The sequence below is a fragment of the Neodiprion lecontei genome, chromosome 6 (genome assembly GCF_021901455.1).
Source record: "Neodiprion lecontei isolate iyNeoLeco1 chromosome 6, iyNeoLeco1.1, whole genome shotgun sequence".
Classification (NCBI taxonomy): Eukaryota; Metazoa; Arthropoda; class Insecta; order Hymenoptera; family Diprionidae; genus Neodiprion; species Neodiprion lecontei.
This window is the reverse complement of record NC_060265.1, coordinates 21,380,345-21,393,505: the sequence shown is the minus strand read 5'-3', so window position 1 is coordinate 21,393,505 and position 13,161 is coordinate 21,380,345. Positions and strand designations below refer to the sequence as shown.

General features: G+C 37.1%; 1 protein-coding gene across 7 annotated transcripts in view; it reads right to left on the bottom strand.

Moving 5' to 3' along the window:
• Positions 1-376: 376 nt before the first annotated feature.
• LOC107226903 (protein couch potato) overlaps positions 377-13,161 on the bottom strand; it is a 41,704-nt gene continuing 28,919 nt past the window's right edge. For 5 of the 7 annotated variants that reach the window (XM_046743756.1, XM_046743752.1, XM_046743751.1 and 2 more), the window contains 4 exons: positions 11,409-11,542; positions 7,285-7,559; positions 4,794-4,998; positions 377-3,904 (listed from right to left, as the gene is read on the bottom strand). In XM_046743756.1, coding sequence (XP_046599712.1) covers positions 3,872-3,904; positions 4,794-4,998; positions 7,285-7,559; positions 11,409-11,542 — 647 coding nt within the window. In that variant the 3' untranslated portion in view covers positions 377-3,871. The remainder of the gene's footprint in view (positions 3,905-4,793; positions 4,999-7,284; positions 7,560-11,408; positions 11,543-13,161) is intronic. The other 2 variants (XM_015667882.2, XM_046743757.1) reach the window with 2 other exon arrangements.

Here is a 13,161-nt window from a genome sequence, read left to right as displayed (position 1 = left end):
TGTATAATTACTTTCCCTATTCATACGCTATTAATTATTGTTATTATCTTGTAATAATACATAAATTAACAAGTTATATGCAAGATACATATACAATATTGTTTGAATACAATATATAATATGTACATATTTTTCTTCCACATTATTTCAATTTTTCCTTTTTTTTTCTTTTTTTTTCTTTTTTTACTTTCACACACATGTACAATATTTACACGTATATAATGTACTTGTATTACTTATATAATTCCTGTCGGATGCATTCATATACTATGTGTATACTTGTACAAGTGTATCGATAGTCTGAACACAACCTCTGAAGATATTGCTAATTTATATACGTGTACATTATATTTGTTCATGCATGCGAGTTTTGTCGTAAATAGAGTTTTTTTTTTTTTTTGTTTTCTCGTCTGTGTGGTTTTCTGGTGTATTATTCATCTCTGTTTGTTGAGAAACTTTCGTTTATACCTCCAAGTAATTGTCTAGATTGTACATATGCAAATTCAGTCGAGCTTAAAAATGCAAGATAACAATAATTGCGTATAACACATCGGTTAGCTGAACTCGAGTAACTAACTGTGTAAGTTGGAGGCAGGCCGAGTTCTCTCTTATAAGGTATAGCTATGTAGACTTGATGGTTGATTGTAATTCAGTTGATTTGAATAAAAACCAAATGGAGTATAAGTGAGAGAATATATTCAATTGTTATTTCATTTCAGTATACGTGAATGGATAAGTCATTGTTTGGTAAAACGTATGTACATACATGATTGAAATTCTAGTAATTCAGAAATAATTATTATGAATTCTGCCATTCGGTGTTCTGGGTGTGCATTTAATTAAATAAAATGAAATTATACTTCACGTGGTGTAGCTGCAACTAAACGGTTAATTAACTAAAATTGTACATCTGCATAATTAGCTCGGATGATAGCAAGTGGCTGAAATTTATTTCAGCTCGAGGTACAGTTGAGCCTATAATCGTATATAATGTGTCACGTATAATGTATAATAACTCGTCGAAGAATCACCTGCCCGGATAGCGTACGGTCTTGTTTTAGTAATTACGATATGCAATGTAAAATTGTAATATTGTTTATAAATAGAATACATTAATATCCGTCTTAGTGTATAAATTCTCTCTACTCGTCTACCTGCGATACAAATGTCATAAGATCCGCACCCAACATTGCCCTGCTGAAAATGTTCATGTGTTAAATCGTACAATATTTTGAAAGAATTCATTGTGCAATTTATTACATAATTTATCTTGTGGATTCGATAAAGTATGTAAGAAGATAAGTATACATCAGATATACTAAATCAAATTATATGATTTTTCATCTGGTATATCTGATGACTACTGTATTAAAGTTTATGTTTAATTTTTCTTTTTCCTTGTCTACACTTCACCGCGAGTATCCGAGTATCGTTCGTGTTTGAAAATATTATGATAGAGTAAACTGACATGTACAGATATCGTTTCATTCATAGGTAACGGGTAATTGTCTTCAACGAGCACTGATTCTCGTTATTAAACGAAGAGCAAAAAGAAAATGGGACCAAGCGGCACGTAGAGGCAATTTTCAAGAGTTTTTTTTTTCTCAATGTCTATATGCAAAATGGTATAACGAATAAGGTAGCTGCGGAATCATCATGTCAGGAAGGAGCGAACACACGAACGATGAAGTCTTTTGACATTCACTATCGACATCTTACGATATTATTACAAACGCTATGCTTTATCATGGGTTCAAACAAGATATGTAGAAGACTATTTAATAATAATTAACGTGCAGTGAACACAGGTAAAAAAAATTATCAGAACTTTAGAAAAATATTGCAAATTAAATGCAACGAGTCTAGATATTCAGGACGGTATTAAAATGGAACCGAATAGTTGCATTGCATAGTTGGTGTTTTTTTTTTTTTTTTTTACTTTCACTTCATTTTCATCTAATTCTTCTTATTATTTTATAAATTTAAAAGTATATTATCAACCGATGCGATCCGCGACTCGGAAGCGATTCGTAAGTATCACAATCGTAAAAATTAAATAAAAATTGTACGGACACGTATGTAATGAATGCCCAGTATTCTGCGAAGTCGATTCGATATACCTGTACAATGTGCGGCGTAATTATTACATAGCAATGAATTTCTCTAAAATCGTTCAACAATTTTTCGTTTGTCTCCATATTTTCTTTTTTTAACAAGTTCTGAAAAATTCTACAATCCTTCAGAATCATACGTAGAATTTCCGATGAAAAAACTGTGACGCTAAAAAAAAAAAAAAAATATGCAAACCCAATTGGCTATACATCGTGTAATATTGCTTGATCGAAATTTGTGAATTTGTGTTTACGAGTATAGGTATAATAGCTGCACAGTTACATCCGATGTTACGATAGAATCTTGTATTTTCCCGTTATCTTGTGTATGTAGCAGTGATTACGAAAGTTTTTTTTAAAAATAATCTCTGGTTAAGTAAAAGCGACACTGTCGTCTGACATGTTGGTATTTAAATATACGCAAATTACGGGTACCATGACTTCGACCAACAGGAAGGCACTTGGGCAAATTACGTGCCGAGTTGGCCATCGTTCTAATGTATAACTCTCGGGGCACACCTCTGCTACTAACATAGATCATATACAGTTACGCTTAAATACAATTTTTGCTACCCTTAATATTATGATATGTTCACATTCGTTATATAATAATATAATTATTATTATTAATTCTGTAACACTCTCCCGACGTCATTTTCCTTGATCGCGACGACATTACTTATCGATATATATATCTTCTTCAAACAGATACAAATTCGTACTATCCACATTTGTTTTTTCAATCCTTGTTATCTTTTCTTTTTTTCGTTTTATTTTTTTTTTTTTTTATTCTTTTTGTTTTTTACTTCTTCTCCCTTCTCCCACAATAATGCTGATGATAAACATAAATACACGTTTCTTAGGGCACCTTTGGTATTAAGCTTGTTTGAATGTTAATATATATGAAGTGTATATATAATATACTATATATAACTTTATAATAATACAATGTGCTTTCGGTTAATAAGATCAATTGTTATTTTTTTTTTTTCTCTCTCTCTCTCTCTTTCTTCTTTCCGCCTATAATTTTATAACGTGTGTTTTTGTGTGTTGTGATTTTAACAGTGCCTTTTTACATGTAAACTGAAGACTAATCGTATAAGATCCTCAAACCGTATCGATATATCCGTATATCCGCGAGCCTCTCAACGGCGGTTACGCTAATTTGAAAATCGAAATTGATAAAAAAAAAATGAAGAGCAAAGATGGGACGTTAATTACGATCCGTAAAAACCTTTCGAATAAATTAAAAATTATAAAATTACACAATTAAATATTACACGAACGAATAAGTTAAATAATATATATAATATACATGCATACAATCTATATGTATGCATAAGAAAACGTATTCTTATACATATATATACTATATGTATATACATGTGTACGGATATGTTATGTATATAGAGAAAATATCGCCGGGCCTTCCGTATGATATATGTATAATAGTAATAATAATCATAATCGCTGTACGAATTTCTGTCCGCAGTTAGATACACCTCACATATCGAATGAGTTTTTCACGGTCGTTCATAACAACCGCTCTGCCATAGCACGCCCGGACAAACATACATGCATACATACATACGGCATATCGTTTTACACCGTATATCCTACTCATGTGCAAAACCGCAACTGCGAACCATTCCGTGCCCCCTAATTTTTCTCCTTAATAATTTTTTCGCAACACGTCGATCGTCCGATCAATTTATCGACTTCACTACTGGCGTACCTGTCACATTCCGCTCACGTCAACTTTAAGACTGCCCATTTTCATCTCCCTTTGTTCCCTGGAAACAAGAAAGAGAGAATCATAAAATTAGACACGAATATCGTGGACGGCTGGAGAATATTCTATATCTAACAAAGTATGTTTACCACTATAATAATATTAAATTAGAAGAGAGAAAAAAAAATTGCGGTATACATCTGTTTTCCACAACTGCGATTCAAGCCGGCAGTAGTGAGGAGGTCGGATTTAGTTTTTCATATAGACGCAGAGACCCGATCGTTTTGAAAGCATACTATTTCGTAAAACGTGTTTCCTTCGTGAATAGATGCATGTAAGACGACCAACCGAGTGTGACACATACACATGCAGCGACGAGGGACTTGGCTATCGGTTTGAAGAACGATTTTTCCCTCCCTGCGAGGTGGAGGAATCGAAGGATGCGGGAGATAAAGAAAAGAAGCGTCCTCTCCATTTTTCAATGCCTCTCGCATGACCCACTTGTACAGTCAAAGCGCGACCTCATGATAAATTCCGATCGTTTCTTCTTTCGCCAAACCTACTCCTCGACCCGTGGATGATAGGTGAGGATACTTTACGGCTCAAAGCGTAAATGCAAAACTTTAACTTTGCAAGCCCACGTTGTATACCGGCTACGATCATCGTTACACCACGAAATCCGTATTTCGAACAATGCGGTCGCGATTAATTGCCAAGTCGCTCGATTACAGCGAGAGACAGAGAGAGCGATGAGAGAGGTCCGTTGTATCACGTGTGTGTGTGTGTTATGAGGTGTGCCGTGTAACGATAATAAGTAAATTTTACACATAACAGTGGGTATGTTATACACAATTATGTATAATTGTACACGGTGTGTGTATACATGTACAGAGTAATGTCGAAAAATATATAAACAGATAAATATAGAATGGGTATAAAGTGAAACCTACTTCCGTCCATAGGTTTGTAAAGCCCACCTCGGCCATTTTTGACTTTGCATACTCAATTCGAATCGCCCCCCGGTCAGAAGATAGGAGAAACGATCCCTGAAGCGTGGCCATCGCCTGGGCCGCGTAGCGAACATCTTGATATTCGACGAAGGCAACCGGCGAGCCTCCCTTGGTGTGCATACGGAGGCGACAGAACCCGGGGAAACTGTGCACAAACAAGGGTTAGTTTACAGGCTGGGTTTCAGTGAATTTTTCAACGTTTCTTTCTTTTTTTTCCTTTTTTCTTTTTTCTTTTTTCTTTTTCATTTCATCGAGGTGTCGCTCGTTCCTGTCTCCAAGAGGAAATGGTGTTCGGCTGCAGTTTCGCGAAGATGATGATACAGAGGTGCGTGGTGCATGTGCATTCGTCTAGTCAGGTACGGATGTACGGGTACGTATGAAGCTTTCCACGCCAAATCAGTAAGCGGTTGACCGTGATGTTTGTTAATTTCACCAAGGATTTTTTCTACGTCAGTTCGAACTCTGAAGAGCTTTTAAAAATTTTTTGAAATTTCTTTGATCGCTCGTCTCTACCCTTTGATTTTTTAAACCCGTCTCAAAAACACCCGAATTGATTTTTATAAAACAAGAAAAAAAAATTTCAAACAAGATTCAGAGCGTGACATCGTGTTTTTATATTTCTTCTTTTTTCCATCAGTTTTTCTAATTGTTTAAATTATTTTTTCTATCATCATACCTGTCAAAAATCTATTACAATACATACCGCATCTCCGATTTGATTAGCGATTTTTTATAATATTTTTTTTTAATTATTTCTCTGGTTCTAAATACATTCTCATTTTTTTTTTTTTTTTTTGAATTGTGTAATCAAATTTTAACAAGTATGAATATAGGAAAAATCGATAAAAAAAAAAATCGAAAAAAACAAGGTCCCATGCTCAATCTTGCGTGAAAATGTTTCACTTCGGAAACCAAATGTTTTGGATTGTTGTTTCATAAAAATAAATTTGGGTGTATTTGAGATCGGTTTAACACGTAAGAGGATAAGGACGAGTGATTCAAAAAATTTGAAACCATTCTTAAAAGCTTTCAAGGGTCGTACTATCGTAGAAAAAATCCTTGGTGAGTTGGCGTGTAAAAGCCCCGTATAATATTATACATGTCTCAATGCAAGCGTGACGATGATGAAGATTAATGATTCGCTAAATGAAGTGATCGTGTAATGGTAATAGTTATTCATTGCCGTACAGCAGTTATATATTTTTGTGTCGCTTTAGTTCGGCTAGGCTGTTCTGTTCAGTTGAATTTTGACGAGTAATTTCACAAACCCCCTTCCTCGTGTCAATTTTAGATTCCCTGGTAAATGAAAATCGGTTAGAATACAACCGGTCGAAATTGATACTGATTTTTAATAACTTGAATTATCATTTGAATGATATTTGGTAGTTTGGTACCAAATTCATCACTCAGTTTACTCTTGCTTTTCAAAATTTCACTGAACATCGACTAACCTACGGTATATTAACAGGTTTTACATTTAATCAGGGTGGCCGTAAAAATTTCACTGAGAAAAAATTTCATTTGCTAAGTGGTCGATATACAATAATGTTCGTAAGATTTGGGGTATCGCTAGAATGAGGGTTTCAATGTTATTGGAATTGCAAGAAAATTTGGAACAAGCAACTATTGTATAATTGATGATTACAATAGTAACGCATACTAGATTTTTGTTCATACAGACAAGTGCATTAGTCATTTTCATTCTGTACCCATAACTGTATTTTTCATTTAGGTATGGTAAAAAGTGAAAATAACCAGAGTATCTACTCTGTGTAGTAACCACAACTACAAATTTCTCTCAGTATGATATTTCGAATTTCACGATTTTTCCCGGTCTTCGTGACTGTTTCAGGAACAGTTCCGCATCGAAAAGAATTCGAAGGAACGAATGTTAAGGATTTCCAGGTTCCATACGGCCACCCCGAATGATTCCAAAGTTTCTACGATGCCGTAGAGCCTGTTCCTCGATCCTGGCGATCGATTTAGGTCGACCTCCTCCTCACTACCCTACACCTATCGTCCGATCCCCCTTTTCCGACACACGCACTCTCCAGCTGTCTCTCTCTGACTCATACCTAGTCATCCCACGTTCTGCGTTGGCATAATAATCTGACAAACCGAGTCATTAAAGGCGCTCATTGGTCCGTGTTTCCCGCATCGTATACGCCCATTGTACAGAGTGTATAAAAAAATACACTGAAATTCTCCCCTTTATTAAATAAAAATACCGCGAATGGTGTACCATGTAATTGAACGCTCCATGCGTGGATGCTGATCAGTGTATCTCGTACATACTATATGAAAGACGTTATCCGTTACACAAATAAACTTTTCCATATTCATCGTCGATTATTCGACGCTCTCTTTTATACATATATATTACGTATCTCTTTTATATAATATATATGTATGTGTCAACCTCTAAACTGACCTGTTGAATATCTCCTTGAGCTCATGCTCGGAGACGAACTGGCCGAGGTTAGCGACGAAGAGGGTCGAGCAGGGCGCGTTGCTCACCGCGATGCTTGGCTGTGACGAGGACGAGCCTACCGGTGACGCCAGCGCCGGCGAAGGCAAGAAATGCGGCAGCGACGCGTGGATCGATGTCAGGGTGGTCGGATGTTGCAGGGATATCGGTGCCTGCGGTACACAAACACCATAAATCGGATTACTCCAGGTGCCTTCCGCGCTGCCGGTCATCGACTTCTTGGATACGGGCAGAAGTACGTAGATCCGTGTAAAAACATTGTTAGATCGCACAAGTGCATAGATAGGGCATGCTCAATTTTTCACCTCACTTTCGTCGTCCCTCACGAAAGCTTTACAAATAAAATATAAAAGAGAAATTATGTGTATCCGTTTATACATGAATTGCAGCGAAAGCGTCCTTTACCTAGTCGTTAAAAAAATCAAGATACTTTTGCTTCGGTCTCGTATATTCGACCGAATGACGCATTTGTCATTACGAGGATATATTGTTGAGGATAATAACTATCCGCAAGAAAATATCTTGTAATAATCTGTTCGCCAAATTTTCAAATCAAATGCATCGTTTTGAATATTGAAATTTCTTCGACTTATGTACGTACAATATACAACGATTCGAAAATCGAATACGAATATAAACATATAAATCAGGCACGGAACACAGACTTTCAGTCACTCGCTAAATTTCCGTGAGCATCGTGATTACAACGCAAAAGCTAGGGAACAAAACAAGTTGCGAAAAAAAAAAACGAACCAACGTCAGTTCATTTGAAAACAAGTACAGCGAAAATACACAAATTCGTAATTGAATTTAAAATTACAAAAGCTAAAAAAAAAAAAGCTGTGAGTAGTTTCGGGAGGCGGTTGAGGTGCAATTAGTCCGTTGCGTCAATCATCCAAAATCCGTCGATTGAGCCCGGAGGACGGGCGTTTAGAGTGGAGGACAATTTTCAAATCTCGCCGTAATCCCTAATAGGAGGGAGTGTCGAGAAGTCTGTCTGCAGGGTGCCAAAGTTATATAACAGTCGGTGCTGATCCGGCAAAGATTGGCGGTGATCTCTCAGGACCTCATAGAAAAGGTGCTCAGCTGCCCGGGTTCGTCTCGACGAAGTCACTGAGCGGCTTTTCTATCGAGCCAGGGTCGAAACGTGTGTAGAAGGGGTGGGTGCACGTGTCGGCAAGGAATCGAGAGGGCAACCAGCCGTATGGGGGGGGGGATCGTATGCGGAGAACTTTGAGAAAACGTGAGGGTGTATCGCAAGATCGAATTAACGAAATCGCGAAATCCGTTTGATAGTATTTCAAAACGTGGAAAGGTCAAAGTGTAACAAAAAGCAAATATACAGAATCTTTAAAAGAAATACGAATATTATGTATATGGTAGAATTTTGGGGATGCTATGTTCTTGTTTTCTACACACCTTTCTACATTTTTACCGATTTTTCGTACTCGAATTTTTTCAACATAGTTAAATTCTCTATAAGACAAATGTTCGCGTTTTTTGAAATTCGATATTCCGACAATTATCTTGTGTTTTTTAAACCCACTGCTCTAGCGTTGTAGACCGAGAGTACGGCCCTGAGCGACCTACACGTGTAGTACATACGTGGGGCATATATACGCCTATATCATCGGCAACAAGCCTATCCCAGGGAGAATTCCCACAGGACGAGTACATACGTGACTTTTATGACAAGAGAAGGGTGCTAACAAGCGGAGCCTGCAGCGCGGTGTGATAGAGAGGCTCGGAGTTTGTGATGCTGAATTCTGTGAGAATTACTACGAGTACGTTGTACGTGCATATTGCGTATTACATATATTGGCGAAATTTTATTATTGTGTAGTGTACAGACACCCGAACGTGCTGATTATAATTGTTTAGGTCGAATAAGGGACGGGACAAAAAAAACATAATAGCCTCGGTTTTTCCATCCCCATTCTAACGGAGACAAGAGTCAATTGGCTTTTTCCGCTGTTTGCAAGATTAAAGAGAATACCCATACTTGCGATTCCATGAACGTTCTTTCTTTTTTCCCTTTCCCTCGATTTCACGGTGTAATTATATAATATTTACACTGGACTGCCTCAATAAAAAATTTAATTTTTTTTTCGATCTCCCACTTCATGGAATCATAGTTTTTAACGTAATATTTAACCTCGTGAAAGCAAATCGCAGTGTGGCTTTTTTAAACTGTTGAACCATGAAGTGGGAGATCGAAGAGAAATAAAGTTTTTTTTTTTTTGAGGCAGTCTAATATACTAGTATTAGACTTGAAGGTCTCGAATTCTCACACACATTTGTCCGAAACGAAGAATGTTTCACCGAGAATTATACTCAGACAGCGGTAATTAACTCAAAGCACAAGACTATCCGACTTTTATAAGGTTTCGATCCTGTTGGAATATACCCTGCCTAATATTTTAGTGGCCAAGAGATATTACCGTTGTACAAAAAGCTCCGGTGTTTGAAGAAAATTAGACAACAATGATATACAGCATACCTAACATACGTAAATTGCAATTTGACTCATATTGCGTGCCGCAAAAATCTATCAGAAAGGTGATCAAGGCAATAAACATCGCAAAAGTCACTACATCGACATTTTTTAAGATAAAATCTCACGAAGCTGGATGAGACAAAGAATACAAGAGATAAATTCAAAGAAATATTTCTGGAAATAAATAATATATGTAAGCATGTACAACTGTATACGTTATAATATAGCAAAAACATACACGTCAAGATCATACGAGCCGGGACTTTTTTCGCGTGTTGCAACATCTATAACCCGTAAGGCAAGTGCAGGGTTTGGATTAGACTGTTCGCATATTAGGGCAATATTTGTTTTTTTCTTGTTGCAACAGAGTCTAAACGTTGGTCGGTTTTTACCGTACTATAAAGAATCCTACCAAGATGTAGAATTTTTGGCTCAGATCCAAAAGTCTGTTGGACCGGCTTCAATTCAATATAAATAATGACATACTCGTTTTCTTAAACCTTACAGAAGTACTATTTCACTCCATCATTTTAAACAAAGGTACAGAAATTCCTGATTTTGCTAATATCAACACGATTATTTCGCAAACTTCAGCGAAGAAACTGGAATAAATTTGTTTTTATAAATGATACCATCAAATATGGCAAAGTCAAATGCTGTGAAGCGTCATGCAGGCCTGGTTTAAAATCACGTATCTATTTCGGTAAGATTTTTCTTAGGAAGCAAAAACACTAAACGTTCGGTCCTTCAATGCTGGGTAAGAAAAGAAATACCGCCATGATCCGAAACAGTCTGATAATTAGCCCAGTCGGAATGCACAAAAAAACCACAATTTAGAAATGAACAATGAAATTACAATTTTTAGATACTAAAATTTTTTTCTTTTAATCCTTTAAGGAGGAGGGAGGTCATTGGTAGTCTAAATCCATTATTTCGGCAAGATTCTGCAGTATCTTCGGTAACCATCTTGAATTTATGGTTTAAGTCGAAAAATATCGGTCATAGATAAAAAGTTGTTTCAATCAAAGTTTAAATTTAACGAAAACAAAGTGGCGGCCGAAGCTACTGCTGAATCTGGTAGAAATTCTGAAGTTAGACTACCAACGACCTCCCCCCAAGGATTAGAAAAAGAAAATAACGGTATGGAAAATCAATAATTTCGAACATACGTTCCGAATGAGACTGAAGTTAATAACGATAACGTAACGAAACATTGGGGAGGAAAAAGAACAATTTCGCAAGTTTATAGTGACTTTGAAGGAGTCAAGTTTTCCACCAAATATATAAATAAGTTTTGCCATGCTATGATCTACTGCATTTTATACATTCCTGCAACTGTGAAATAAAGATTTTTCTGACACGTAAAATCATTACAATTAACTTTACTAACTTCAGCCTCGTTATTCCGACTGGACTAATTGTGGATTCGTGAAAACAAACACAGGGCATTTACACCTATATATCTAGAGTTATACGAGGTATAAAACGATCATGTATGACTAACGTGCATCGGGGCGCTCGTCGGCGGCTCCAGAGCTTTTTCTGCAGATAGTCAAAGATAGGAACGTACGGGGACCTGAGGATGTAACGCCGGGTGAACGAGGGTGGCGTGTTGCAATGCGCCAGGTAATTCACCGGCAGTTGAGTAGGCCAACGGATGGTGCCAGAGCTCCGGTCCTCCAGGGAAAAACGGACTCCCCAGATCTGAAAAGCAAATTCCATCTTTTTTTAACGCCGTACACAGAAAACACGCCATACCATCGTATCTCAAACCTTGCAGCGTGTGTATGTAGACTTGGGGACGATGAATCTGAGACGGCTAATTTTTTACACTGTACAGTTATGTTGGCAACACTGAGTAACCTGCAACGCCATAGTCGGACGAGTGCGAAACAAACGCAATCTTAATAAACATAACATCACCCATGACCGTCGAATCTAACCTTAGAATACTCGTCAATCCAACAAGTCATTATCCCCGCGGTATTTTAAGGTTAGATTCGACGGTCATGGGTTATGTTATGTTTATTGAGATTGAGTTAGTTTCGCACTTGGCCGACTGTGGCGCTGGATGTTTCTCAGTGTTGCCAACATAACGGTCTAGTGTAAAAAATTAGCCCTCTCAGATTCATTGTCCCCAAGTGTACGTATCGTTATTTCGACCACAACCGAGAATTGTGACAGAAGTTATTTATTACCGTATAGCACGGTATGACGGATCCGCTATCGTATTCGCAAAGCACCGAAATAACGATCGTCGTTTTCAAAGGCATAAAAATACTCGTCAAAGTTGTTATTATTATTATTGTATAGGCATAGTAATCGCGAATACACGACTTAATATACGTGTAATTTGACATGACGATTTGTACCGACGAATTTTATGCACAGTTACGACAATTATTATACAGAGGCTGCTGCACAGGTGAATATCATCGCGTGCATGACAGGGAAAAATGCAGAATAGGAAGAAAAAAAAATCCGGACCTTCTGCACGAATAATTGACTTTTCCGGATCATTTCGTAAGTCTGTCGGCCGAATTGCCAATTTCAAATTCGTCAGTCTGGATGTATTTCGTCTGTCTCACAGATCGATGTATACGATAACCCGGTCGACAAGGGAAACAGGTGAAGCGATTCTCTGTCCAATATAGAAGGTTAAAAAAAAAAAACAAAAAAAAAACTCGTGCATAATTTACGCGAAATGACATTTGAATGAAGAAAAAAGAAGAGAAAAACATTATACATAGTATATAACGATGAAAAAAGGATCGTTCTAAATTCGTCGCCCGCGCCGGTCTGCAGCGACGAATCTTTAATATGCATAGAATGCATAGAGCGAGACTCGATTGACATTATTCCGTTTGACCTTTAACTAAGGATAACTGGAATGATCGGCTCTCTTCCGTGAATGTAATCCGTTTTATATTTACTTCCTGCGATGTATAAATGGTAACACTGTAACTCGTTATTCGATAACCGCTATGATATAGCTGACAATTAAGTCTTTCTCACCTGACGATCGAAGTCGTTCCTTTAATTTATTATAACTTGTACATTAATTGCAACGTACATGGAGGCATGCACGATATTATGTACGTGTCCCTATTGTCAGTCTTTATTCCGTATATAGTATATAAGTACACTATACGCCCAACATAATTATTACAGTTGTACGTAATAACGTAAATCAATGATCGAGAGAGACATACGCAAAGAGACACTGCGTGTAGCTTAAAAAAGTATTGTAATTTCCCATCTCTTAGTCTTATCTCTTTTGCAGGCGAACACGAAATGCGCTCATCGCGCTGACAGCGAAGCAA